Consider the following 27,557-nt stretch of genomic DNA (forward strand, 5'->3'; position numbering starts at 1 on the left):
ATACAAAACAGTGTTTCATCCGGTCGAAAGAGCAGAAGACAAGTGTGCTTTTCTTTATTAAGTCCCGCCCCTCAGTTGTAAAGGGTACAGTAGCTGTGGTCGTGCATCCCAAACGTGGCAGCGTCAGACTGGGAAGGTCAGAGTCTTCAAATCCCTGCCCCGGAGCGGTGACTGCCTCCTAGTCATGCCTGTAGCCCAGTCTCTCTCTCAGACTCACACACACACACACACACACACACACACACACACACACACACACACACACACACACACACACACACACACACACACACACACACACACACACACACACACACACACACACACACACACACACACGTTACAGACTCTGAGAAGAGGCTGGCAGTCAAACAGTAAGCTCTTTCAGACTCTTAAACACAGAGTAGTTCTGAGGTGGAAAAAGAGCATCACAGTCGGTGAATGTTCAGCAGGGTTGATGACTAAGCAGAAGTTAACAGACACAGAGCAGATTATTAGATTAAACACGGTTGCCTAACAACACTATACACTCAGCTGAACCTCTAAACAACCTTTGATATTGTCGAGTGACTTCGCAGAAACTCCTTCAAGGAGAACTGTACGCCTTATGTTGCACATCAGTGGTGTCAAATGCTAAAAATGCCAGTCACCTCTCTATGTGTTGCCATGCAACCAGAGAAAACTCCCACAAGCTTCTGGCTGAAAATATGACACAACCCTGATAATTTATTCTGCACTCGCTGTAAATAATTATGAAGAACATACAAGATGCCTCAGGTGCAGCTGTTCGATTTTTTCTTCATTATAATGTCAGGCTGGAGTTTAGTTTGTAGCAAAATTCATACACAAACAACAACACACAAACACACACCATGCTCGTGCGGTAACAGTCACTGCAAACACTTAGTGATAAACATCACACTACACTGTAGCAGTCATAACTAAATGAATAACACAGTCTCTCAAGCACGGCTGTTAAGTGGTTTGATAGCGGCTGCAATAAATGAGAGCAGCTGTAATCAGCAGAAACCGGAGCCGGAGGAGAAATGAAAAATGATGGGACGGTTATCTCCGTCATTCAGAGTGCTGCAGACTCACAAAGTATGAAAACAGCCTCATATTGTGTCTGTCTCAGAAATATGTTGAATACTGTTGTAATCTTTCCAGCCGTTTACATTTTGCTTGATGAAACAGCAAGGTTTGTTGAGTTGCAATGTCATGATTTTAATCTCAGACATGCCTATTGTGTTATTATTGTTCCAGTAGATCATTTTAAGATATATTTCAGAGTAACTTTGGTCTTTATCTTCAGTTTGTAATTCTGTTTCATACATGGAAGTGATGGCGGGCCTCACTGAATGCTCCAGCTGGAAAACATACAGTAATACTGTTTGCTCCAGTAGCAACCATCACTGCTGTTATTTTAATACCTTAATGTTTCCCTTCTTGTGGGAAAAGCTTGTATGAGTTGTGCATGTTTTAAGACCGGTGCAATATGAGAAGACCGGTCTTCCAGCAAAGTACTTGATTAGTCAGTTGACTAATTGAAATATTCTGCATAAATTTTAGATTTTGATTTATCGTTTGAGAAGTTTCTTTATTGGGAAGATAACAAACATTATTTGCTGCTGTTCTTTTTCTCATTCAAAGTCAATTAAATACCCCCTTGAAGCTTTTGGAAGACATCATTAAGCGCACAAAGCAGCAATAATGTAATGTGTTACAGTTTTTATTTTATTTAAAAGGTTTTAGGCAGGGCACATTAATTAGCATTGCAGTAAACAGTTTGAGAAGAAGCTGAGTCCCTGCACAGATGTTACAAAGTCACCCTGAAAACAATAGAATGAGGATTAAAATTACAAAGTCATTGAGATCATTTAAAAGCATGCAGAGCAGAAACAGAATGCAAAGAGGCTGGACCACACAAAACCAATTAAGTGAGAAAATAATTGGAAAAGAAAAAGACAATATAAATAATTGTTGTATGCAGCGCTACAACAAATACTTCCTTTGTGAAGCTTAACACGGCCCTTTGTGTGTGAAAGGCGATAATTAGGGTAATTTCTGCAGCTGTATGTTTTACCATTGTTGTTTCAGATTGGGTTGTATTGTACTCACCTCATGTGCTGTACAAACAGGGGAGGGACTCAGTGTTGCAGTATTGCAGATGTTTGTATTAAATTGTGCAGCTGTATCGGCTTTGTATTGAGGTAGGAGGGCAGTCATTTCCTGACAGGTTTTCATATTTAAAACACAACGCACACACACACACACACACACACACACACACACACACACACACACACACACACACACACACACACACAGTCGCTGCAGTAGGCCTCAACTCTGAGGCTTGATTTATTCCTACAACCAGCTATGATAAAGTAAGAGTGCCCTGTGCAGCATATATAAGCCGCGGGCTATAAAGACTCCACAGAGCATGCAGCAGTCTGGCTATTTGCTGTCGCTGTGCCTACTCTGGATAAATAAGCTCGGGCAGCAATCTCGAATGCAAAGCGAAGCTGTCAGGGAGGAGAGAGCGAGAACTCGCCTCATTAACGGCAGTTTCTAAAAGAGAGGGATACATGTAGTATTAGCGTGGCGGGACTTTGAGGCCCTCTAATGAATAGAAAGCAGGGTAAGAATGTGATCTGCAATACATCTAAGATGGTTATTAGTTTGACATCTCCTGTGAAGGTGGATTAAGTCAAGGTTCTGTGCTTTAATAAAAATGTTAAAGCACAGGGTATCTCTAAATCTGTCGCAGCTCAACAGTGTAGGAATATTTATATTAATCCTAAACCTGGATGACCAGATCAAATAGTTGAGAAATAGTTGGATTACATAAGAAAAATTGAAGCATTGACACCAAACACTTCCAGGCTATTTCTTTACATGAAATATGTTGAAATGATTAAATATTCTTTGTAATTATTACCTGACACGCACTGCATTCTAGCATACTTACAGAGCTCATTTGCTTCGACTGGATGTTCTCAGTTAGCTATTCAGCTATAATGTTAAATATAAAGCAGCTTATAGAGGATGATGCTGTGAGTACGGACTGCATTCAGATTTCCAGCAGCAATATGCGTGTCCTTGAGGCTGGATGAAGAGCTTTGAGCATGGTAGGAAAGAGGATCTGTAAGGATGGTTTACCTTCAGTGGACACGCCCGTCTTCTTTCCCATTTTTGTTAAGACTGGCAGTGCATGTTACACTGTTAGCAGCTGACTATAGGAGTGTGAGATGTGTGGAGGATGAACTGGGGTTGAGTATATGTCTGGCTCTGTAGACAGCTGATATTGAGACAGTGCTGTCATGATTTTCTTTTCTCTTTTCTTCGGGCCGTTGAGCCGTCATGGAGCTGAATGACTGATGCTGTTGTCTTTAGATTTAAATGCTTTACAAAAATTCTTCACAAGGGAAGACACATTTGGCCAATTAAGGTAAAAGTCACTATGCAACTGATTGATTTGGTAATAAAAACAAATATCAGATTTTAAAAAATAATCAATTCAAAGTATTGTTCGCAAAAATGACAGACAATTACATTTATCTATTTTTGTATTATCAAAAACGGTATATTTGGTTTTGGACTGAAAAAAGTCAGTTGGGAATCTCTGGGTGATTCGATCATCTTTGATTTGTAAGGGGTTACATTTTGATAGGACTGGTTGGAGCCATGTTGAAATATTTACTTTACCATGATTGATCAGAGCCAAGATGTGGATAAGTGGTTTCTTGGGAAACCAGTCAGGCTTTTTTTTTTGTCTCTGAGAGGCTTTGAATGCATTTCAGCCTCTCTTTCTCTTTCATCATCCCTTTTCTCTCACCCTTTCATCCTCGTCTCTTTCACATCTCCATCTCATGCAGCCAACTCTCCACACATCTCCTCATGCGGCCTTTATCTTTTGTTTGCGTACAATGCATACAAAATGTGTGACATTATGACATGATGACACAATGTAGCCCACTGAATCCGTCTCAGAGAAAAGAAATCACTATTTGATTCAGGTGTCAAAACACGAGCAGCTGTCCTTTGTTGCAGCTGAGAAAGCTGGTGTTCATGCAACCGCCTCATCTTCCTCACGCAGGCCTTTCAGTCAATCATCTCTGCTTTTAAATATTAATGAGGAATAATATTTGAATTAATGGCCAGAGATGATGACAACTGTGAAAGGCTGCTGACCAGTGTTTGTAATTAACATTTAAAGAGAATCCATGCCTTATTAATCACGCCTGTTATAGCTGAACGTCTTTGCTATACTAGACTATTTGTAATGGCTGTTAAGTGTAAAGGAAATGCAACATTAGCTATTCATTATTTCCCTCAGCATTTGCAGTTATATTTATTGAGGTTTTCAAAGCCCATTTTCATTCGTTTGATAAAAAACCTACTGCCTACATTTTTGTAAGCAAGCTTTAACGTCTGAATGATTCTATTTCCAAGAGCTCAAAGGGGCATTTTAAATGGGTGTCATGCTAACAAGCCCTTTATTCTAATATCATGGGGAAAAACAGTAGGGAACCAGTGTTTGTTGTGTTGGCATTGAAGGGGAATGTGTGGTGAAACTAAAATGTGGAACTATGACCTTATTTTTTTAAATCCGAGGTATTGATCATATCTCAACTGCTGTGTGTTTGTGTTAGGATTTAGTGAGGCTCATTGTTTGCATTACAGTTAAGCTCTTGTATATAATGTTAAATCAATCGTAGTGTGTAACGATACAAAGATAAGAGATAGGACCAGATCCCCCAGAGTGCACAGGCTGGTGGTGGTGGAGCAGTAAATGGATCAAACTCCTGCACTTGCTGGAGGTGGTGGCTATAATGGGGAAGTGGTGGGTTGTGAGATAATAAATGTAGGTCTTTTATTTTAGATTTAATCATCACTATATTACTGTATTTACACACCAGACACATATATTCCAGATAGTAAATAATATCCGTTGTTCTTGATGTAACAATGCCTGTGAGGTTTTAAAATAATCCAACACATGAGAGATTTCACTTTACAAAATAGTGTTTATTTGAACCCTTGATCTTAATACAGTGTGATAAGACCATTGGGTCGATTTTGAACATACTGTATGAACAACGGGTAGGATTTTCGTAAAAAAGGAATAGACCTAGGAGAGGAGATGCAAATGAAGATAGAGAGGAGACAAAAGTTTGGAACATGAGGACGTGGAACCATCGGCGAGTCATTTTCTGTGATTCACGCCACACAACCTGTATGTTCATCAGCGAGAAAAGATGGTGTTCTTCTTTTCCCGCTCCCCCAGCGTCCGGGTAAACAAGAGGGCGTGTTTCTCACCTTGAGGCTTTCTTTCTGAGGTGTTGGTGTGAGTCACGCTGTGAAATCGAGTAGTGTGTGTGTCTGTGTGTGCAAATCTAAGTGTGCCTGTTGAAATTAGGATTGACAACAGGAAGCAGCCACCTCCCATTTCTCTTCCCTCTGTCAAACCTCCTGCGCTCTCTGCTTCCACATGACTGCAGATTTCTGTCTGCTGTCTGTAGCTTCAGCCTCTGCAGCGTCTTCACCGCCTTTGTATCCATCTTCATCCGTTTCTATCAGCTTCAAACCTCCTGCTTCTTCTCTCCTCTTCATTTCTGGTCCTACCCCTTTCTCCTTGCATGTCTCTGGGGATCCCGTGAGAAGATAATTTTTTCATCCTCTCCCCCGTTTCCCAGCATCCAACATCTTTCTTGGTCTTTTGATCAAATTCCTGATTCCCTCGCTTCTTCTCCTTAAGGATTTCCAGGCTGAGTGAGGTTTCTTCAGCTCAGCGGTTAAGCTGCCAGGCGGTCTGGTGCATCCGTGCATTTGTTACTCACACAGAGAAAGAGGGAGAAAGGCTTTCCTGTGTTGCCTTCAACACTTTCCTCCTCATGGGATTGGAGCATCTGTCTTTAATAAAAAATCAAATCTGATACCGTTGAATAATTAATGAAGGCTAATTACAAATGTATTGCAATTTGGATTCCAAAACAGAATGTGAGTTACATTCAAAACTTCCTGCTGCTCTTTTATTAGCAGTTGTGAGATAGCCATATGTCATGAGACTGGAGGATGAACCAAAAACAATGCTCAGTCATTGCTCTCTGTTTATTACCTTGAATAATGAGAGCAGCAACTTTCGCTTCAGGCTGCTTAATTATACACCACATTAGGTACAGCGACAATCATTGAATTAAAATAAATGTTATGTCTTAATGAATCAATCTGCTGCGGCTAATGCATCACATTTTGATAGGAGTGCTTCCACACCCAGCATCTGTCTTCCTTATAAATTCAGTGTGTTTTTGTTTTCATCATGGTATCAGAAGCCTCATCACTTCAGCAGTTCACTAAGAAGTGCCAAAGCGTGGGATGTTAATATTCTTCATCTCTGCAGTCCTGAGTTAGTTTGGATATTGATATCGATTTGTGAGTGAATTCTGCATTTACTGCAGCTGAGACTTTTTTTAAATGATGATATTCAGTTTATTTTGCACAAAGCACAAGATATTCTGATCAGTGCAACTGGTTCAACCACCCTTCATCATTTTCCTTCCTTCAGACTAGGCAAGATTATTTGTGTAGCACATTTTATATACAAAAGAAATTCAAAGTGCTTTCCATATGGCATTAGAAATGATCAGAGATTTAAGCAAAGATCAATATAAACTTATTTCAAAAGCCATAAAAAGGAGAAATAAATGCACAAGTAAAGATGTATAGTAATCTCACTTCTCTAATTAGCATTTTTTCCAGACAGTAGGGAGCAGTTTTCAGTGATTCAGGTCTATAAGCTCCCTGCACAGCACAAAACAGCAGAAAGACAAAGTCAGTGACCAGCTGATGAACATAGTGGAGCATAAAGGACAGTCAATATAGGATTACATTCACCACTCATTTTGAAAAGCGCTCACACAAAAGAATGTTGCTTTGAAGTTCAGTCATAGTGAATAGAACATTTTTGGCAAGGATTTAAAGGTAGGCCAAAGGTAGGTTAAGTAGCTTTAGCCCCCTGAACAGTTAAGTCCCATTATGTGCCTTCATGTTGCTGACAGCAGACCCTGCCTCCTGTCTGTATCTCCAGTTTGTCCCTGAAAGATCCCTGTTAATACAAGCTTTCCCTATGTGTTAGCTAGATGATGTTATTCCTGTTTCCTTTTCCAGAAGCAGAGAGGAGAGTTTATCATTTCAAGAGGTTGAGGTGGTTGGAAGAGCTTAAAGCCGGGGCAGTTTATGTTTTTCATACAAACACTCATCGTTTTCTCTGTAAGATTTCACAGTGCGACGTGTTATCTCCAGCTATGAAGACAGTGTACAGTAAAGAGCCTCTTTTAATCACTTTACAACCAATTGCATTGAGCCCATTGAGCCCAAAGTAGATAAGAATCATTTTATCTCACATTCTGAATAACCAAGAGCCACGCCAACGGGAAGTAATGGCCACTTCATTTTACTGATTCACTGATTGCTCACTCACAGATTTGATAGCATATTTTCTTTTATTTGTACCCTGCACTCAAACACCTAAGAATACTTTTGGAATCATAGTTTTATAATCATTGCCTGAGGATAAGAAAAGTTAACTGCGCCAAACGGAAAACTATTTTTATCCCAGAATGCCCTCATTTAAAAAAAATCACTGAGTGCCGTTACTGTTTTTGGATGGATTCTGGATTTATGGTAATGGTCAGTGGTAATGGATGTTTGATATCAGTTGGACGTATCCATCCTGATAAGCAGCTTGGCTTACTTTATGGGAACAAGGCTATTTAAATTGTAGGGACACAGATTTGATGTCTGCAGTGACGGTCTGATCCTTTGATGGTTCCTTTGGCTTTTTTCAAGGTCGGATGTCTGAATGGCCTTGTTAAGCTCTCCTGACTGCATTGCTTGGACATTAAAGGCTCAGTTTGTTTAAAGGACACAAACAGAGACTCAAGAAAGCTTCTGGGAATACAGTAAGTCCCTTACAGTTCCATTAACAGGCATGAAAAATGTCCTGTAAAAGGGGACTTGGGGATGTGGGTCAGGTGGCGAGGACGGTAGTGCTGTAACAAATATGATTTGTAGATATACAGGAAATAATCTATAACAGTCAGGAATATCGATTAGTTGTCTGTGTGTGGAGCCACATTAATAAATAAGTGCTTGTTCCAGCATCTCAAATATCAGAATGGTGATTATATATCAACGTTGTTTTCACAGCTTGTTTCTGCTGCCTCCAAGTGGCATTAGCCAGGGGAAATGTATCTGCATGTTTTTCCTTTTGTCACAAGGTAAACAATTACATTTTCCATTCCATTAGTATTATTACTATCCATTACAATTATTTGTTGTTTATTTTTTTGGTTTTTTGCATCAATGCATAAATCAGTGTTAAAGTTATCAATATTTTCTGATGTGATGAATCATGTTTGGACATTCAGGATTGATCATCACCAAACCACCATCCACCGAAATTATCAACATCTATCAGTCATACATAGATTTGTTCAGATAACGCTGAACAAAATCCCTGCAGGGAACGCTGGAAGTATACACTGGCTGCAGACAACTCCTAACACTGTCTGAATTCCTGGTTTGTTTGCCTCTGTATCTCAGTTACACACCGTCCCCTAAAATGACAGGAACTTGGCCCTGCTGTGCCTTCGGCCGTCTGAATATCCAGCTGCTCTCTCACCCGCTATTTTTCTCTTTCTCACCCTCGCTTTTTGTTTGTATTGATAATGCTTCTCTCTCGCAAAACCAGTGTGCAAAGTCTCCATGCAAAACAGGCAGAACCATGTAAGCTCAACATGTAAGCTTTCTCCACCAGCAAGGTTCAACAGATCTGCAATTTCCCCCCTGATGCATTAAGATAGCATACCCCCAAATTTAAAGAATGTCCCCTTAATGTTTCCTCTCTGCCCCTCAGGGAAGTCGCCCAGATTGACCAGTTCCTTCAGGAGACGGCGGCACGCGAAGCCAATGCCAAGGTGCGACTGCAGCAGTTCATCGAGGAGCTGCTGGACCGAGCGGACCGCGCCGAAAAACAGCTGCAGATCATCAGCAGCTGCGGCACCACACCCAACGGCAGCCTGGGGCGCTGCAGCCTCCAGAACTCAAAGGGCAACGGACGCCAGGTGAGGATAATCCTAATGTGCATCTTCTGTTGCATCAAAAGGTTACATTTCCCACAATGCTTCTTGAGATATTTTGTTTCCTGTGTTTACATTTGCTTTTATGAAGGTATTATTAATATTAAAGAAAGTGATACAACATCTAATGTGTTGTTTAAGATATATTTTATGACACATAAAAATGATTTTGGTACACAGACATTTGTTTCTCCATACCACAATATAATTTAATTGAGAATTATTTCATATATGTTCTTGCGGGGCGGTTCCTTCCTTTTGAATAGAGCCTAAGTATTGATTATATTGAGTTATGTCCCTGTAATGCACAACAGGTCGAACCCATAATAGACTCCCAAGACAAATCTACACACATACAAGACCAAAGTGCGTTTGTCTTCTGAACGTGTGTGTGAGGTCTTTTGGGTCACTTGGCTCCTATTTTGTCATTCATTAGCTTCTTGTCAATCATTAGAATATATTTACTTGACTTTTGCAGAGGTATTTTTTTGTAAACATGGAAATCTGTAAATTCCATGTTGTCAAAATATCTAGTTTTCTCTCAGCTGGTTAATCACATTTTCAATATGACGTCTAAAACACTCAGTTACAAAGTCTGATGAACTGTCTGAACACGCTGCCCGACCAAAAGTGCTGTATGTTGACACCCTTACTCTGTACGCGGTGTTTGTTTTATATTATGGGACCTGGCAACAGGAATGTGCTCCCATTCAGTCAGAGGAGCTTCAGTGAGATTGGCACATTGATGTTGTTTGATTTGATCTGACTTGACGTTTCTGTTGCAAAGGTGTCAATGGGGTTGGGGTCACTGCTCTGTGCAGGCCCCACAATCTGGACTCCATCTCTTTATGAAGCTGATCGCACGAACGTGTTAACGCACCATTGTCTAGCATAGAATTGTATGATGAAGCTTTACATGTTTTCCCTTAATTAAAACTAAGGGACCAAACTATGGAAAACAGCCACAGACCAACAAGACATATATATATATATTTGGACTGCCATGTCCACAGTCCTTTGGCCATCAAGAGTTTACATAGGTTCAGCGGTTTGCACTGTAATCAAAGTAACATGAGGTGTTATGGCTGTAGCAGAGTGAAATTAGAATCTTAATACATTCCTTCTTTGCATTCAGCATCAAAATTGATAGAGAAGCTCTTCAGCAGACGACTTGCTGACCAGCGCGCTTACATAAATAGACCTTCTCCTGTTCAGGAAACTGGAGATCAACCCTCTGCCTCTGCCGACTCTCTACTCTCCATTTGCAGCGATTACACATGTAAAAAGCAGACACTTTCTGTTCCTAAAGATGTCACTTATTCAAAATTATTATCCAACACCTCTTGAAAAAAGGTTGACCTGTTTCATTTCATAAATCTGTGTGCTGCCATGGAAACCAGTTCTTGCTCTTGCTCGTGTTTGAGGCTACAACGTGAATTTGAATCAGATGTAATGTGCTACAGATCTGGCTGTTTTCCTTTTAGCTTAATATGTGAAAGATTCTTATTAAATGTCTTCTCAGATCACTATCCTTGAGTGCAGAGATATCGTCCACATAACCTTATAAACTCATACATTGCAGAGAATACTCTACTGTTTGTGAACCCTCTTTATAATGATCTAATCAACCCGTTTGAGAGACATCTGAAATCATAAAACTGCATTTTTAAATAAAATCTACTTTTTTCTCAGTCATTTGTCCTGCGATCGACCCAAAACGCTGCTGCCTAGATTTTCCTCTCTGGAGTTGAACATCGGCCAGTTTCTCGTAGGACTGTGAATAATCAACATGACAAGTACAAGTGTGGAGTCACAGACTGGTTGGCACCTTGCTACACTGTTGAGGGAGGCCTGGAGATGTAACCCCACCGACCCAACACCCTCGCCACCTCACTCTCTGTCTCTCTGTCACGACATCATCGAGGTCGCCCCTATCTCCTTGGAGACAGGTTTTTAAAGCCACAGCGGTATTTTAAGACTGACGGAGGGAGAAGAGATGGATGTCTTGTTTCCTGCTCACTCTAGTTCAACTGAAGTTCGTTCTTATGCATTTGTTCCATAGATTGGATATAAGAAGCCGTAACCATCTCGTGTTTTGACACAAGAGGATGCAGCAAATACATCCAATGCTAAAGAAGACATCTTTAAGCAACCAAAATGTTGCATTCAACGTTCATGAACTGAAAACACAACATTAAAGGTTAGGTTGTAAGACAAAACACAGAGCACACCCTGTAGTAGCCATGTCGTTTACAAGGTAGCCTCGTCATAACCTATTATTTATTTAACTCTAAATTAGACTTTTGTTTACAAAATGGACATCATGCTGGATTGATTAAGACTCAAAACTAGTGATTGACACAATAAACTTATTAGAGAAAGGTTTACTGAAGTAGTTAATCCAGAGAGTATTAGGTCATTTCCTCATAGACTTCTATAAAATCACTTATTTTTTGCAGCAAAGTTGCCCCTTGCTGGCCTAAAGAGTCTCGCTAGATTTATTTGCAGAAAGTGCAAGGTGAAAAAAGATTCAATTCAATGTCAGTGTTCATAAAGTTGTGGCCTTTTAACCAAGAAGATAAGCTTGGGTCACCATTTTGGAGTTTTACCCACTGCTGAATGTATTTTGTTCCATCCATATCTTGGAGATTTGTTCATATTCTGCCTTTACTGCAGGCTTCTTGGCCACAAGATAGTGTTTGCCTGTTTTCTCGATGGACCGTTTTCAGTGGCACTAGGCCAAGAACAAGCTGTGTGAGTAGAAGCAGAGAAAAGAAAAAGAGAGAGAGAGAGAGAGGGAGAGAGAGAGTGACAGGGTTTGTGCACATTTTCCCTCTGTGCAACGTCCCCAGTCTGGTACACAGAGTTCCACCTGGCATTACTTCACACACACACACACACACACACACACACACACACACACACACACACACACACACACACACACACACACACACACACACACACGTAAACACTCTACACACTTCAATGCACAGGCAGCTTTAAATGGTGTAGGAACGAGTGACTAGGAGGATTTTGCTCTCAGGCAAACAGAGAGAGCACGAGTCAGGCTTTACACCCACAATCAAACACAACACACCTGCTTTCATAAATAAAACCAAATATTTGAGGTTGTAGGATGCTGTTGCTACTATGAGGGTTTAACGGTCAGTGAATCTGTCATTTCAACATTTTGTTCAAGAGCAAAATGTCTGGAGTACTACTACTACAACAACAACCACTACTATTAGAGCCAGACTGCCAGGACATTTGAGGATATTCATAATCCCGAGTTGATGACTTCAAATAATTTGTGTGACCTCCTGTCGCCTCAAAATTAGGAAAATGCTCCCACGAAAAATCCCTTCCTGTACTGCCACCTTCAGGAAAAAATTGTTAGTTTTGCAGACAAGATAATGATGTGGAATACCAGGATTTCGATGACATTTGTTAGTACTCATGGTACAAAATCATGATTGATTTTCATGTGAGTAAAGCATCATGTCACTGTATAACAACACTGGATTTCTTTGACATTTTCTGTGAGGACTCCTGGTTCCTCTGAGCTTTCTTACAGGGCCAAACTTGTATCATAATAGATGAGAGATATAAAATAGATATGTTATTTCCTCATTACACTAATGCTCCCTCAGAGAATGATCCCTTTCTTTTTTCCGTTCATTTTATGAGCTTTTGTTTCTTGCCATCCGCAGGAGAAAAATGATCACAACAATCTTGATACGCTTCTTCTTGCCTAACTTGCCCTTTGTGAGTGATCGTCAATAACTCCTGTTGGACAATAGTTTCTCTATTAATCCCTTTGATTTGTGTCTGATGCTGTCACTCTTCAGTTGTAAAGTATTTGCTAAAATCTGTTCGCTTAAATGAAACATCTAAGCTGTCACATTTACGGAAGTGCCCCATGATAACAGAAACATAGGCTCCTCTTTGATTTCCCGGGTGAAGTAATACTCATTATTTTAGCAATGCTAACTCAGTGTGAGTTAATATGAAACAGTGTTTATCTCATCCTCAAGTTTTAGTGTATTGTTTTAATTATATTTTAGAAAATGTGTTAGACTTTATATGGCATGAACTATACTATTCGAAATGATCCGAAATGTTCATGTTGGTTGAGTAAAGGGTTAGAGAACATGCCTAAGAACCCTGACTTTTTTTAACCTACTATGCCACTTTTGTCTCAATGCACTAGCTGGAACAAATGTACGTTTCCCCGCTGTGGGACTAATAAAGGATTTCTGATTGTGATACTAAGTTTCTTTTACTAAATTCACTTTCCTTTGTGCATGTTTTTGTCTCTCCAGAGGAATTCAAGCAACTCTGGAAGCACAAGAGGCATGTACCAAGTGTCGGAGCGACGTTCGTCTCCGAGCACGGGGTAAGTGAGCACACTGCGCATATTCTACATAAACACATGACTTCACATCTCCGAAATGTAACACATTCAAACCACTGCTATAAGATGACCGTAGACCCTTACAAGGACACACTTTCTTTTAGGAGGACTTCCTGTTTGTCTATCATTCTGTTTGGATTGCTAGAAGTAGACATGGGTAGAAAAGCCGGTTTTCTGGTCCAGCTGGAGATTTTGTGGCTCTCGGCTGACAATTGAGTTTGGTGCGCCTCCTCCTTCTTACCTTGCGAGAGCTGCTGCAGTGAAACACAGTCTGTCAGTTGTGTGGAAATGTAACAGCACCCCTGGAGCTGCAGAGCTTTTAAAGAACATCCACTGTGCTCGCTGCCCCTGGCCTTTGGTGAACAACTTGTCTGCCCTGTGTGTAGAAAGGTTTGCAAGCATGGCATTTGCAGTCACGGTACCTCAGAAAAACAAAAAAAACTGTGATTGTTTGTACTTGTTTGACTTGTGTGGCTTTAAAATACCTTTAAACAACAGAGATTATACTATTTACATGATAAGAGATGAGGTTTTTGTAACATACTGTAGATACACCATTGAGTGATCTCAGAAGGCAGGTTCACAGCGTGGCTCCTCTTAAAGTCTTATGCTAAAATAAGTATTACATTAATAAGTTAATCTCTGAGTTGATTTACACAAAAATAGTTTTCATAAAGTTTGGTTTGAGTTGCCAACATCGTCTCAGCTCGTCCAAAGTTTGTATCCTTGTTGTATCTTGAACATGTTGGTCTGAGGACTTGAAAGAATGTTTAGTTCTACAATACTTACAAAACAACAGATTTGCTGCTTGTAGTTAAACTGTCTCTTCCTCCACTTGCATGCTGTTTTACACTAAGTTTTCCACATTGAGATACTAATTTGGAGTACGAAATTAGACACTGTGATACATACTTGACTTAGCATTTTGATACTTACTAATTGAGTACATTAGAGGTGCAGGTTGGATGTCTGTTCTCGAGGTGTGACTAAAGTATTTCTGAGTCCCTGCTGGAGATCTCAGACACATGGCGTGATCGTAAAACTCTGACTAACCAAACTGTCATCCCCAGTTGGTTTGTGAACGTGTTTCCTCTCATGATGTCACACAGAACCCATCAGGCCTTCCCCCATTGCCACGACACACACACACACACACACACACACACACACACACACACACACACACACACACACACACACACACACACACACACACACACAGTACACACTCTAAACCTTCTGTGTGCTCGTTATTATTAGCTCTTCATCTTGGATAAAGGTCTTAATCTCAAGTGTGCAACAGTTTTCATGATTTATCTGCGTTGACCTCACCAGATATTTATTCAATTTATGCATTTATTGCACATGTCAGGTCATGTATTACGTCTTTAATGTATGATAGTAAGTTTAACAGTTATAAAATGCACAGATCTCGTCTAAATATATATAAACTTTCATCTTTAATTGTCTGAGTCAGTTATGTTCAGACTCCTGCGCTCCCATTCAAGTCAGCATTGAAGCTCTGTCTGAACGAGCTCTAATGATGTGATGCATGAAATGTTCAAGTACAAAGTCAACACATGATTTGATTTGCGTTACAGAACAACACAAGCAGTAATATGACAGTCTTTTGCTAATCATGAGCTTCTCATTATTGGGATTTCATATCATTACATCTTGCTATTGAAAAAATGTTGTAAAACATTCAAGCGGTTTTCATCGTTTTACTGCTTTAAAACCAGCTCATCAAACTGTAATTAATCACAGTGTTGTCATTGACCCAGTTTAGATTGTTTAAACCATAAACATGCCACTTGTTTTGGGTTTTACATCATTTAAAATTCCCATTTGTGGCATCACATGGATCCCCCCTTCTGTGAATCCTTTTCCCCTGAAAGGACTGCTATGAGTTACGTGCAGTATCATTTGTTATTCTCTTTCATTTCTATTCCTAAAATCATGAATGTATGAGTTCCCACTTTTCTTATTATGTAGAGAGGAGGAGGAAGGAGCACTAGTGTTGCAGAAATGGAAAAGAGAAAGATAAATGCCCTACTTTTCAGACTGCTCATTAGGCTACTTGTATTTACTGGGGTATTATGTTAAGTAATATAGCATGTGTACTAAGGCTTCACCCGTTCTACTTTATAACTTCTAAAATGCAGCTGTTCCTAGACAGTCAAACCATCAATATCTGTGGTTTATTATGGTTTCAAAGTGCATCCACGACTGTCAAATTAAATACCAATAATATTGTATTCCTCAGTGTGCTGAAGGGACTGAAGTCTTTACAGAAACCTAATATCAGAAGCATCAAATGAACAGATCCAGTGGTTTAGAGCGGGTGTGATGACAATGACAGTATAATAATTGTTAATAATTGTTTTATTTTCTGAATAATTATTATATATTATTAATAGACCACTTCTAACACCCACCTTTTTCCTATTTGGGTTCTGTTGTTGTCATGCATAGTTTGATTGGAAGATCTTTTTTAACTTGAATATAAAGCTACATTTTAGCTTAGCATTATTTAGCCTAGCCCAAGCCTTTTATTAAATTACATTTTGGTCCATTTATTAATATATTGCATCATACTGTAACTGCATTGTAGTCTGACATTTAATCAGTTTTAGTTATTTGGTATTTGCTCTTTATATTGCTTTGTGATTAACATGTTTAACTCCAGCCCTAGTAACAAAAGTCTTCATAGTCTTTGTAGTGTACTGAAGGCAAAAGTACTTTAAAAAGGGAAACATTTTTCAGTGTTTGTGCTAAGCTAAGCTAAACCACAATTTATAGCTCCTTATTTAAAAGATGATCTTGTCTATTCTAATCCTCTGCATGAGGCGGATATAAACGTATTTTCTTGAATGTCAAACTGTGCCTTTAAACATTGTTTGAAAGTAATTTTAATAGTCTTTTTATTTTGATTATTCAGAACACAGCTTTGCGTGTTATTGGACAATGCTTTTGCCCATCTGTATGTATCAGTGTCCTATTTTTATTTATAGTAAACTTCCTTATATTTTCCCGCAGAGCATCAGGGCGGATCAAGTCTGTGTCCGGGGGCTCTGGAGGTTACGACAGTGACAGCGTGGAGATGCATCCCATGGAGGACTGCCCCGAGGCACAGTACTACATGCAGTGCCGGCTTGGTGAGGCCGGTTACGATCGCTCCCCGGGATGTGGCGGTGGCGGGTCAAGGAACTGGGGTCTTCGTAAACAGGCGATCCAGAACTGGCAGCGGCGACCTTACAGGAACAGCACTGAGGGAGATGAGGGGGACGTGTCGGACGGGGGGTCTCGGACCACTGAGTCTGAAATGGAGATGTGGGAACAAGACAGGAGAGCTGTGGCTGAAGTGCAGCAGTCGGCCCCTCCCTATCCTCACCACGGCCGGGCAGGGTATCGCTCTAACACAGGTAACAGACACGTTATTCTTAGAAATGTACACACTGACACTCTCTATTTCTAAACTTACATCCGGACACATGGGAGCCAGAATTTCACAGAATAAAGGCTCTATAAAGGATTCCCATTTAAGCAGGGACTGATTTAGATCTAGGTCAGGTTGAGTTGCAGTCGCTGTAACTCTGCTGGAGCTGTGTCACTGACCAAAGCTTGTTCTGCAAAGTGTGGACATGAGCTTATATGGTAAACATGGAGGAAAGAGGCTCTGCATCTGCTCCAGTGTGTAGACACAACAATGTAAACACTTCATGAAAAATGACTTTAACTCTGAGCCTTCGCAAACACTGCAACAAATGTTTTGTGGAGGATTTTTTTATCTTAGAATGTGGCAGTCCTGTACCTGTTGTCATTTCCCCTTTTTCCCCCCCGAGTTCATTTTAGCTGCATGTCCCCTGAGTTTATCGGAGGGTTATTCAGATCACCTGTTGCTCCTAATTAAGAACTAAGAACAGCTTGGTGCATTCCCTAGGTCGGCCAATCAGAGTGTGAGGTGGGGAATTGAACTACAATGGCATTTTGAGCCTTCCTTCACCCTATGCTTACTACCTATCTCCTAATCAAAAGACACGTTTATTCTAATTAAAGAGACATTTTTCAAAGCAAATTAAATCAGATGTTTTCATATAGCCCAATGACACACATCTGTCCTAAGACCATAGTATTGTTTGTATTATTGAGTAGGTATTTTTCATTGTGAAGTTACCGAGGGACATCCGTGTCTCCATGTACATTAGCAGGTGCATCAATAGGAAAACTGAGAAAGTATTTAACATATCCAGCATTGCTTTGACTCAAAATAACTGCAATTACAAGCTGATATGAAATAAAACAAAATGTAATATATTTAATAAAAACAAACTCAATACATAAATCCTGCTAATGTGCATGTAACCTAATAGGAGCCATCTTTGTCTCAGTGCTTACATATGATTTAACCAGCTGAAATCCTTTTTTCATGAGGTGTTTACACTATTTAGTTTAACACAAGTATGAATAAGGATTAAACCAACCCTTGCTGTTGTTGCTATACTCTTTCTCTGTGTGTCAGCATCTCTAGTAGAACTCACAAAGAGGAGTGCTGGTTGCATGTGCACATTTCTTCAGATCCACAGATTGTGCATCTCTCGGTTAACTTCCAGCGCTGCCAAGCTCCTTGAACTAACTGCTGCTGCCCTCCATTCTTACTCACCTGCTGTCGGGCTTACTCTAAATACTAGGTGAACCGAGGCAGTTTGGGAAAATGGGACAGAGCCCTATAACAAATTGGGATGAACTGCTACTGACTGCCCCATTAACTCAAAGGTTTTTTCTCACGAAACACTCAACATGTTTCTGGCATTCCTCCTCTCTGACGTAGATCTCCTTATCGGGAGAGTCTCTGCCAGGTTGTATCAGATGGTGTGTATCGACAAGCACACAGTTCTTTCTCAGCATGTAACACACAGCTCGGCTTTTTTAGTGCATTTGGCAGTCTTGAGCGTAGGTGGTGTGTGAGAGAGAAAGAAAGACAGAGTGAGAGTGTAAGGAATGGTTCATAGCCCTGATGGTTTCTTCCAAGGCCAAAGATGAAATGAGTCATCCAGGAGCAATCTTGCTGGGAGGAATAAGACGGTCTTGGATTGGACACGCTGTATCAGCCAATAGATAGTAATAGAGAGAATGAAAAGATGGAAAGGAGAAAAGGAATTATGCAATCTCATTTTGCGGTTTGTTGAAGGTTGGCGCCACCGTGTGACAGAATATCTTTTGAACATTTTTAATGTGACATGAATTTGTTATGTAGGAAATTGGTCTCCTGTAGTGAAAGTATGGTCATTTGATCCTTTTTCAAAATGTGCATTAACATAATTATATAATCCTTATTATAACCAAGTTATATATGTGTATATATATTTATGTTGCAGTTGGTTAGTACTGCAATCAAAAATAACAAAGTGCTTTACAAAAATAAAAGAAATGTATAAGAACAATCTAAAATCTTGAACAAAAAACTAAAGAAAATTAAATAAATCTTCACAATCTTTTGAATCCAAATTCAATCCAGTAGTCCAATGATCTAAAATTGTTCCGGCCCCACCTTGTGTTTAAGGAGTTATAGGACCCTGACTTTTTCTCCCACAGGTCGGTCTGATGGTGTCTACAAGCCTTGCCGCCATGAAAAGAGCCCGTCCAAATCCAACGAGGTGATCAGCCCCGAGATCCTGAAGATGCGTGCAGCTCTCTTCTGCATCTTCACCTACCTGGACACTAAAACCCTGCTGAGAGCTGCAGAGGTCTGCCGGGACTGGAAGTTTGTGGCCCGTCACCCGGCCGTGTGGACCAGAGTGCTGCTAGAGAATGCCCGCATTTCTTCCAAGGTGCATAGTGAATATTTAAATACTGTGTGCCGTCAATAAGTCAGTAGCTTTATCAAAGCAGCAGCATGAGTTCAGCTTTATTGTTTTAGCTGTGCCTTGTAAAGATTCATTGACTGATCACCATGTTTCTGCTTTAGTTTCTGAGCACAATGTCTCAGTGGTGCACTCAGACGCACTCCCTCATCCTGCAAAACCTCAAACCAAGACAGCGAGGCAAGAAGGAAACCAAGGAGGAATACCTCAAAAGCACACGGTGAGACACAGTAATACACAATAAGTGACATCTGCTCACAGTTTAAAATGGAACAGCTAGTCACTTTGGGGGGAATTACTACATTCAGTATTATTTTGGCTTTGAGAAGCACATTCTTGGAAAACTGTTGAAGTTAGTGGCATACTAGATGACTCCTTCAACAATGAATGAGAGGAAGACAACAAGAGGAACATGAGTTATTAAATGCTGAGGTTCGTGTGCTGTTGTGATTAGAATAAGCGTGTAAAACAGTTGGTGGAGAATATATTACAGCTTAAATCTGCGTCCATATTGCATAGACCAGCTGCATCCTTCCTGCTTACGTTGCTGCACATACTGGAGGAATATTTTATCTTGTGCTATAAATGGTAAAAGTGTTGTTCTGAAGGCCAAGAGAATTACTGTCGCTGCTCTGTCTCTGTCTGTCTTTTTCTGTTGACCTTCCTCCACGTTTCCATCTAAGTGGCTGTCTGGAGGAAGGTCTGGAGGCGTTGTTAAAGGCCACAGGAAGTAACCTTCTGATACTGAAGATTTCACACTGCCCTAACCTGCTGACCGACCGCTCCCTCTGGCTGGCCAGCTGCTACTGCCGAGCCTTGCAGGCTGTGACCTACAGGTAAACCAGGACACCCAGGTCCCATCTCTGCACATAACAGTTTGACCCGAGTTATGTTACTTGGACTCAGATTTGTGCTGTACAAATAAAGTGTTATATATATGCAAAACAAACACAAACTTTGTTCACGTCTTTTGTTCCAGAAGTGCTACAGATCCAGTCGGCCAGGAGGTGATCTGGGCTCTCGGAGCAGGTTGCAGAGACATCATCTCCCTACAGGTGGCGCCACTACACCCATGGTAATAAAAATGATGAAATAAACTCTACCTGATAAATACGGATATGTTATATCTTTTATGTAATCATTTCTTCTTAAATGAATGAACATTGACTGTATTTTCTCTCTTGTAGCCAACAACCAGCCCGTTTCAGTAACCGCTGCCTGCAGACCATTGGCAGATGTTGGCCGCACCTCCGTGCTCTCGGTGTGGGCGGGGCTGGATGTGGCATTCAGGGGCTGGCTTCGCTAGGTAGATATGATTTGACTTGTTCTCACCCTTGTTCTTATAATCATGTATCACATTGTCATTGCAAATTGAAAGCATTTGCCAATTTAACCCAAGTGTCATAGAAAAAATCAAGAAGGGTAGAGCACAGGGCTCCAATTGTAGGGAAAAATATCACTTCAATTGTTCTGAAGTGGTTGTTATTCTGCTGCAGGTAAACCAAACAGTTCATTTTAGAAGTGTCAGTCATGGATATAAAATAACACAAAACACGTTTGGTTTAACGTTACACAAGCCTTTATGCACCACTGTAACCTCGGCTGTTTTCTGTTACCTCCCCTGTTTTCCCCATCACTGCATTTTCTTCCCACAATTCCCCTCCACCCCCCACCTCCACCAGCGAGGAACTGCATGCGCCTGCAGGTGCTGGAGTTGGATCATGTGAGTGAGATCAACCAGGAGGTGGCAGCAGAGGTCTGTAGAGAGGGCCTGAAAGGTCTGGAGATGCTGGTGCTCTCTTCCACGCCCGTCACCCCCAAAGCCCTGCTCCACTTCAACAGTGAGTTTGAATACTGCTGAACCTATTTACTGACTAAGATCCTGATGTAAACAACATTGAACAGATAAGTGTAATATCGACACCCTGCTAATGAATGCTCTTTAAATCCTCCTTCTGCTCATGCAGGTGTTTGCCGTAACCTGAAGTCCATCGTGGTTCAGATTGGTATAGAAGACTACTTTGAGGACCCCAACAGCCCTGAAGCTAGAAAACTGTTTGATGAGATGGTTAACAAACTGCAGGTAACAGCCCCTCCCCCCACTACTGACTCATACAGTACATTGTACTTCCAATGTTGGCATACTCCACCACCGTTTTGTTACACCTACCTGTGAAAACATGGTATACTTAAATATTATACAGGACTATACTAGTAATCTACACAGTAGTACAACGTATCTAAAAAAAGGAATGACTACAGCATTGAAATGTTTTTATATGAATTAGTAAGTGATATAAACAGAATTATACAATATTCTTTAAAAGATATAATAATACACACAATAAACACTTTGAAATTAATCGTTCTGCAAAATGAGAACTTTTACTTAAGAGACTATTTGAATTCACCACTTTTACTATATACTGTATGTATGTCCTTAACAGTCCATGAAGAAAAAACGCATCAAGATCTTTGAGGGTTTTTTTTTACTTCCCAACTTTACTCAACGTTCACTTTTCCAATGAGTTGAAAGCCCATTAATATAGGATCTTTTGTGTGCACATTTCGTCTCCGTCACAAAGAAAGTCTTACTACTCTGCCGTCCGTTGAGCTCAGTGTTGACTAACAGGCAGGTTAGCTCTGATCTACAGTTTCTTCTTTTTAGCCAACATGTCCTTGGATTTTTGCAGCAGTATTTGCACAACAGCTGGACGAGTTCCTGTTCAGAGGATTAAATGCATCTATTTTTACCTCGACTACGCACCGTTTAAAACATGACTCAATCCCTGAATTCCCAGTGCTGGCTGGTTTTGGATGTGCAGGGTGCTAACTCACTGAGCAGAGGCTTACGTGAGAGTCTCGGGTCATTCTCATAGCTGACCACACACAAACAGAGATATAAACGCTGTGAAATCCCAGGTTTTATTTATGTTTTGTTTTTATGAGTCAGTTTATCACACTCAATACGTGGGGTTGCTCACAGCTGTTAGGTAACCGCTCAAAAAGCTGCATACAGGCATTGATTTATTTCTAACCTTCCCTTTTTAAGCTTGCTCTGAAAAGGAAGCTTAAGTTCTCCTCAATTGTTTAATGGTTCCTTTTTGAAGGGAGTCCTATACTCCTTAAACTGCTGCACCTCAATAATGTACAGTTTGTATAGCTTTCTGTGGTACACAAGGTATTGTACACACCTCCTGCTAATGGAACGAAATAAAAAAGTATGGTGACAACCGGGAAGAAAGCATTCTTTAATGTTAGATACTGAAAATATCATATTGAGATAATGACATGCTGGTATCCTTTCATCCACTCTTCTCTTAGGCTCTGAAGAAAAGACCTGGTTTCTCCAAAATCCTCCACGTGAAAGCAGACAGTCTCTGCTAACAGCTTTTGTGCAGATTCTTCTTTGAGTCTTGGAGAGGCGCCATCTTGGCTCAAGTCAATCAACAAGACCCAGCTGTTTTGAGCCCGCTCCATGGGGTTGAATACGTCTGGAGCACAGACGGAAACAACAGAAGAAGATCACCGTGATGAACCAGGACACAGAGGCTCAATGTGCATCCTCCACAAGTACAAAGTGAAACTGAAATAACTACTTCACTACTCCAGTAAGGGGATATCAATATCTCTGTGATTTGTTAAGACTAAAAACTAGTCAAGAGGCTTATTTTGATTTAACAAAGGCAATTATATCACACGAAGGGCCTGTCTTAAAGCTCACAGACTCCAACAAACTGTCAGATTCCTCTTTCTCAGTCGTCTCCTGCTTTCACCATAGAAATGGATCATGTCGCTGCACAGAACCAGGGCCCTTTATTCAAACTCCTGGAGCCAGGTGACAGCGCTGTTTTCAGCTGCCTGCCTCTACAGGATGCCTGACAAGTACTCGAGAATACCTTCAACACCAACAGCTGGTGGGCATGAGCACATTATAAGACTTTCTGCAGAGGTATATATAAATGGAGAGAGTGAATGGCAGAAGTTGTAGAAAAATTAGATTTCCTCAAAAATGTTGACTTGAGACAGGAGCTTCATGTGTGTGTTTTTCGAGGATTGGATAAATGGTTTCCCATCCTGCCTGCCCTACAATGCTGTGTGTTAAAACTGGACAACTTTCAACACTTACTGCTTCCACCCGGACAGAAACAGCTGCACCAGCTTCAGGCACAGCAGAGAGGACAGCCTCCTTGTTACACACACACACACACACACACACCTTGACAGTCTTCTTAGCCATTTGCATGGCAGCGATGCATTTACCCTCTTCTAATCATCCTTTCTGCTTCCTCATGTGAACAGCATCACAAACCTGGACTCAGTGTTTCTTCGGTAGTTTTAGTAACTTTCAGAGAACAGGATGCAGCATCTGATACTGTTCATTACCAAGACTGGAAGAATGATCCACGATGCATTTCAAAAACTGGTGACATTTGTTACAGTTTTCTGTCCTCATTCCAGTGAGCATTTTCTCCAATGTGCCATTAATGAGGGAAGAGGGACCATGTAAAGTAAGGCAGATGTGTAATCTCTTCAAACCAGATGTAATTTATTGGAGTTTGATTTGAGTTCAAGCTGCAACAACTCATCATAAGGGTTTCACAGGTGTCACAGTGTTTAGATGTCATGTGACTTTCATACTTAACCATACGAAACAGTGCCATTCCTATTCACAGTGCTCGTCATTGTGCTGATCAATCCTCACTTGTATTTTTCAGCTGACATCCTCTGGCTCCCTCTGCTGGTTTTTTCAAGCGCGTACACAGCCAACAGCCAGCTGGTGTGATATGACACCTTGTACTCTTTGCAGCGAGGAACATGTATCACCTTTTGCAGAAGTCAAAACCAACAGATTAGTCTTCACCTTTACATTAGCAGTTTCTTTTTGGTGCAATACGTGGCAAAAATGCAGTTATCCAACATTGCATAAATTCTCAAGAAGTATGAGTAGCAATACTTTGTGTGGTGACACTTAGTGTGTGCTCCTCTGTGCTGCAGATAACCTAAAGGGGGGTTTCAACTATTTTACACATCATTAGTTTACTATACACAAAGAGTACCAACCAGCCTGGTAAAACTGCTGTTCAATGTCTTCTGGATCCTGAGCTTTGTCAGGTCTGAGTGCTTATCTCTGCTTGGAAGCTACACATTTATAGCACAGAAAGTTGGATTACAGGGGGAAGCATGACGGAAAGATACCTCTACAAGGCATCGAGGGTCAATAGAAAAAACATGTATAGGATTTGCGGGAGCTTGACCCTTACTGGGGACCAAAAGTCAGGATTTCTCTTCCCTGCTGCATTGATTCTTTTTTATGAATCTCTTGCAAGACCCCAAACATCATATAAGTGTAATACTAAATCACTGGAGCTCCTGTTTGAAGCTAACAATCACTTTGCTTTAAAGACATTTTTCACACAGTTTTCTAACCGGCTGAAAAATGATTCACACATCTGAGGGAACATCACGTCTCTTCCCTTGCACCATTCTTACCGCCTGTTGCTTAACAAGTTGCTCATTTTACCCTTGCATACCTTTGTCGCTACAACACATGTGACATTGGTGGGCGGAGAGGGAGGAGGAGTTTGTCACGAGAACTCTTTGAAGGTCCCCTATTATACTCTTTTTCAATGATATACTATATGTCTCAGATATATACAAAACATCTCTCTGAAGTGTTTGGCTCAAAATACCAAACAGATAATGCATTGTAGCATGCCATAAACCCCTCTGTTTCCCCCACAATAGTGCTCTAGAAGGAGGTTCAGGTGTTAAGGTGGGCGGAGGTTACCTTGGTTGGTTATTGGCTAATGATTGCACAACCCCATAAAAATCATTGCGACACCACAAACGGGCAAAATCTGATCAGCTCATTTTCAGACGGGTTTTTACATAAATGGATCAGGACAAAAAGAGAGAGAATTTATTTCCTGAAACTTTCTGAATCTCTTACCACATATTTATGTATAAAAGACATGAAGAAGTGGATTTTGCATAATTGGTGACCTTTAAATGAGAAACTGATGAGGAGAGCTTTTGTGGTCTCAGCTTCATTATCAGTTGTGTTTATTAAGACCTGTGTAGCTGCTTATGGGAGTGAGATGTTCCAGGTGAATGTGTGAGAAGAGTCATGGGGGTCCATTTCTTCAGTACTGCATATTATTATCCTACACTGGTACCGACTCATCTGAGGGAAATGGGTCTGTGACACAATAGAGAAAACACAAAGCACTTGTTGATTTTAAGTTTTAGACAATCCTGCCTTCGCTATCAACTACTCTGTACATACTGTTTATAAAAAAAGTCGAAAACACGGAGGAAAAAAAGGACCAACATTTGATGTTATATAATATTAAGGTCCTACTTCTGAGTGGAAAAAGTTTACAGGTCTTCATTCTGTAAGCATTTTCTCTCCAAAGTGAATGAACGATAAACATAGAGAATTATATTATGTATAACAGTAGTGTTGAAATTGCAGTTGTGTATTAGATACTTTATATTAAATGTGCATCAGAGTCATATAGAGATGGAAATTATTTAAGAAGAGGATAAAGATGATAATTCAGCTATTTATTTCTTTAAAAAAGAGCGATGTGTATAATGTTGGCATGTTTGTGTTCAAGCATCAATCATTAAGTTGCCTTCTTAACTGTTCTGCTACTGTGACAAGAAAATATTTAGATGTTTGAAGAGCTTTGATTGCCTGCAGGTTTCTTTTTATTTGATCCAGTCTGTTGTTGCACTAGTGAGAAAAAAAAGAAGATATTTCAGATGTTTATTATAAGAGTGTTGTTTTAATGTTTCTCAGTATTTGACAAAATATGATGCACTTTTTATCCTGAATACTTTATCGGCCGGTCGGTCATCGGTTCAGTCAGAAACTACGCTGGTCTCATGGAAGGATTTTGGAAACAGCGAATACATATGAACTGGACTGAACAAAAGGACTCCTCTTTTCTTTAACACCATCTCTAATCTCATCGGTTGGGAAGTTAAAGATGGAAACCGAATCAACTACATTCAAGTGCTTTTTAGGTTCATTGCCAATATGACCTTATAATCACCTTTGTTTCTGTCTTTGTTTTCATCATGCTCTAGATTTCATGCTCAACACTACATTTGCTTCATTGTGAAAATGGACCTGCTGAAGATGTAACGGAGCGTGTGTGCTCTGAAACTGCAGATTAGAGGTGCCAAGGATAACTCCTGGCTTACATCTCCATCCTCTGTCTCTCCAAATATAAAGCAAAATCATTTCTAATTTATTTATTTAGATTCAGAAACTGAAGCATCAAGTGCTCATTCTCATTTTAGTTCATATTTTAAATCCAGTTTTCATTCCTCCTCTGTTGCAGTTCCATGTGTCACACTGTGCAATTTAAAACCAGTGTCCCGAGTGTTCATGTACCTCTGTACATATTTTATGTATGAATGATTGTACTCTGCCCATTCATCTGAATAGTATCTTACACATTACCTCAACACTTATCTGGGCAGTTAAGTGTGCAGTATGTCTTTGTAATTTAGTTTTTTTTATTTTTCACTGCCATCGACATGTATGACCCATGAACTTCATCCATGTTGGTACAACGACAACAATAGATTCTGTCGCTAAAAATAACTTTCCCAAAAGATGATCAGCCTTCTGCGATGACTGCAATAGATGGAAATGTTTTACTCATTTTCACTCATTTGTTGTCATTAATAAAATTGCTTTAAATTGTATTTCTGTGGATTATACACAACCATGAAGTTTTGTCTTGAAAGAAATGTTTCTGTTGAATTTGTTATGTGGATTTTTTTTCAAGCAGCACATGTTAAGACCGTGGGACAAAATGCTGGGGTACAAAAGGGCAAAACACCTCGCATACAGTACGATAAAATTTAGCATGTATACATAGAGGTTGAATCAAGAAAAGCAGTGCAAATGTGCTTTTAGCAGCACCAAGGAAATGAAATGCAGTGTATCTCAGAGAGAGATCTCAAATGTGCAAATAACAATATAATATAATAAAACCTTTTATTAATGAATGAAACCTTTTATGCGTTGTAAAAGGTTTCAACTTTATAAAATCTTACTTGTAAGCTGTTTGTAATTTGTATAAGTTGACCAATAGTTAATGTGTTTGGTTA

General features: G+C 40.2%; 1 protein-coding gene across 2 annotated transcripts in view; it reads left to right on the forward strand.

Moving 5' to 3' along the window:
• The window catches only part of fbxo41 (F-box protein 41), a 43,165-nt gene extending 16,016 nt beyond the window's left edge, over positions 1-27,149 (forward strand). Inside the window, exons 4-14 of one of the 2 annotated variants that reach the window (XM_063882802.1) lie at positions 8,921-9,128; positions 13,469-13,542; positions 16,600-16,985; positions 19,156-19,391; positions 19,529-19,644; positions 20,108-20,260; positions 20,404-20,499; positions 20,612-20,730; positions 21,107-21,265; positions 21,392-21,507; positions 22,749-27,149. In XM_063882802.1, the coding sequence (XP_063738872.1) occupies positions 8,921-9,128; positions 13,469-13,542; positions 16,600-16,985; positions 19,156-19,391; positions 19,529-19,644; positions 20,108-20,260; positions 20,404-20,499; positions 20,612-20,730; positions 21,107-21,265; positions 21,392-21,507; positions 22,749-22,811 (1,726 nt within the window). In that variant the 3' untranslated portion in view covers positions 22,812-27,149. The remainder of the gene's footprint in view (positions 1-8,920; positions 9,129-13,468; positions 13,543-16,599; positions 16,986-19,155; positions 19,392-19,528; positions 19,645-20,107; positions 20,261-20,403; positions 20,500-20,611; positions 20,731-21,106; positions 21,266-21,391; positions 21,508-22,748) is intronic. The other variant, XM_063882803.1, reaches the window with a different exon arrangement.
• The last annotated feature ends 408 nt before the right edge of the window (positions 27,150-27,557 follow it).

Source organism: Eleginops maclovinus, chromosome 5 (genome assembly GCF_036324505.1).
Source record: "Eleginops maclovinus isolate JMC-PN-2008 ecotype Puerto Natales chromosome 5, JC_Emac_rtc_rv5, whole genome shotgun sequence".
NCBI classification, from domain to species: Eukaryota; Metazoa; Chordata; class Actinopteri; order Perciformes; family Eleginopidae; genus Eleginops; species Eleginops maclovinus.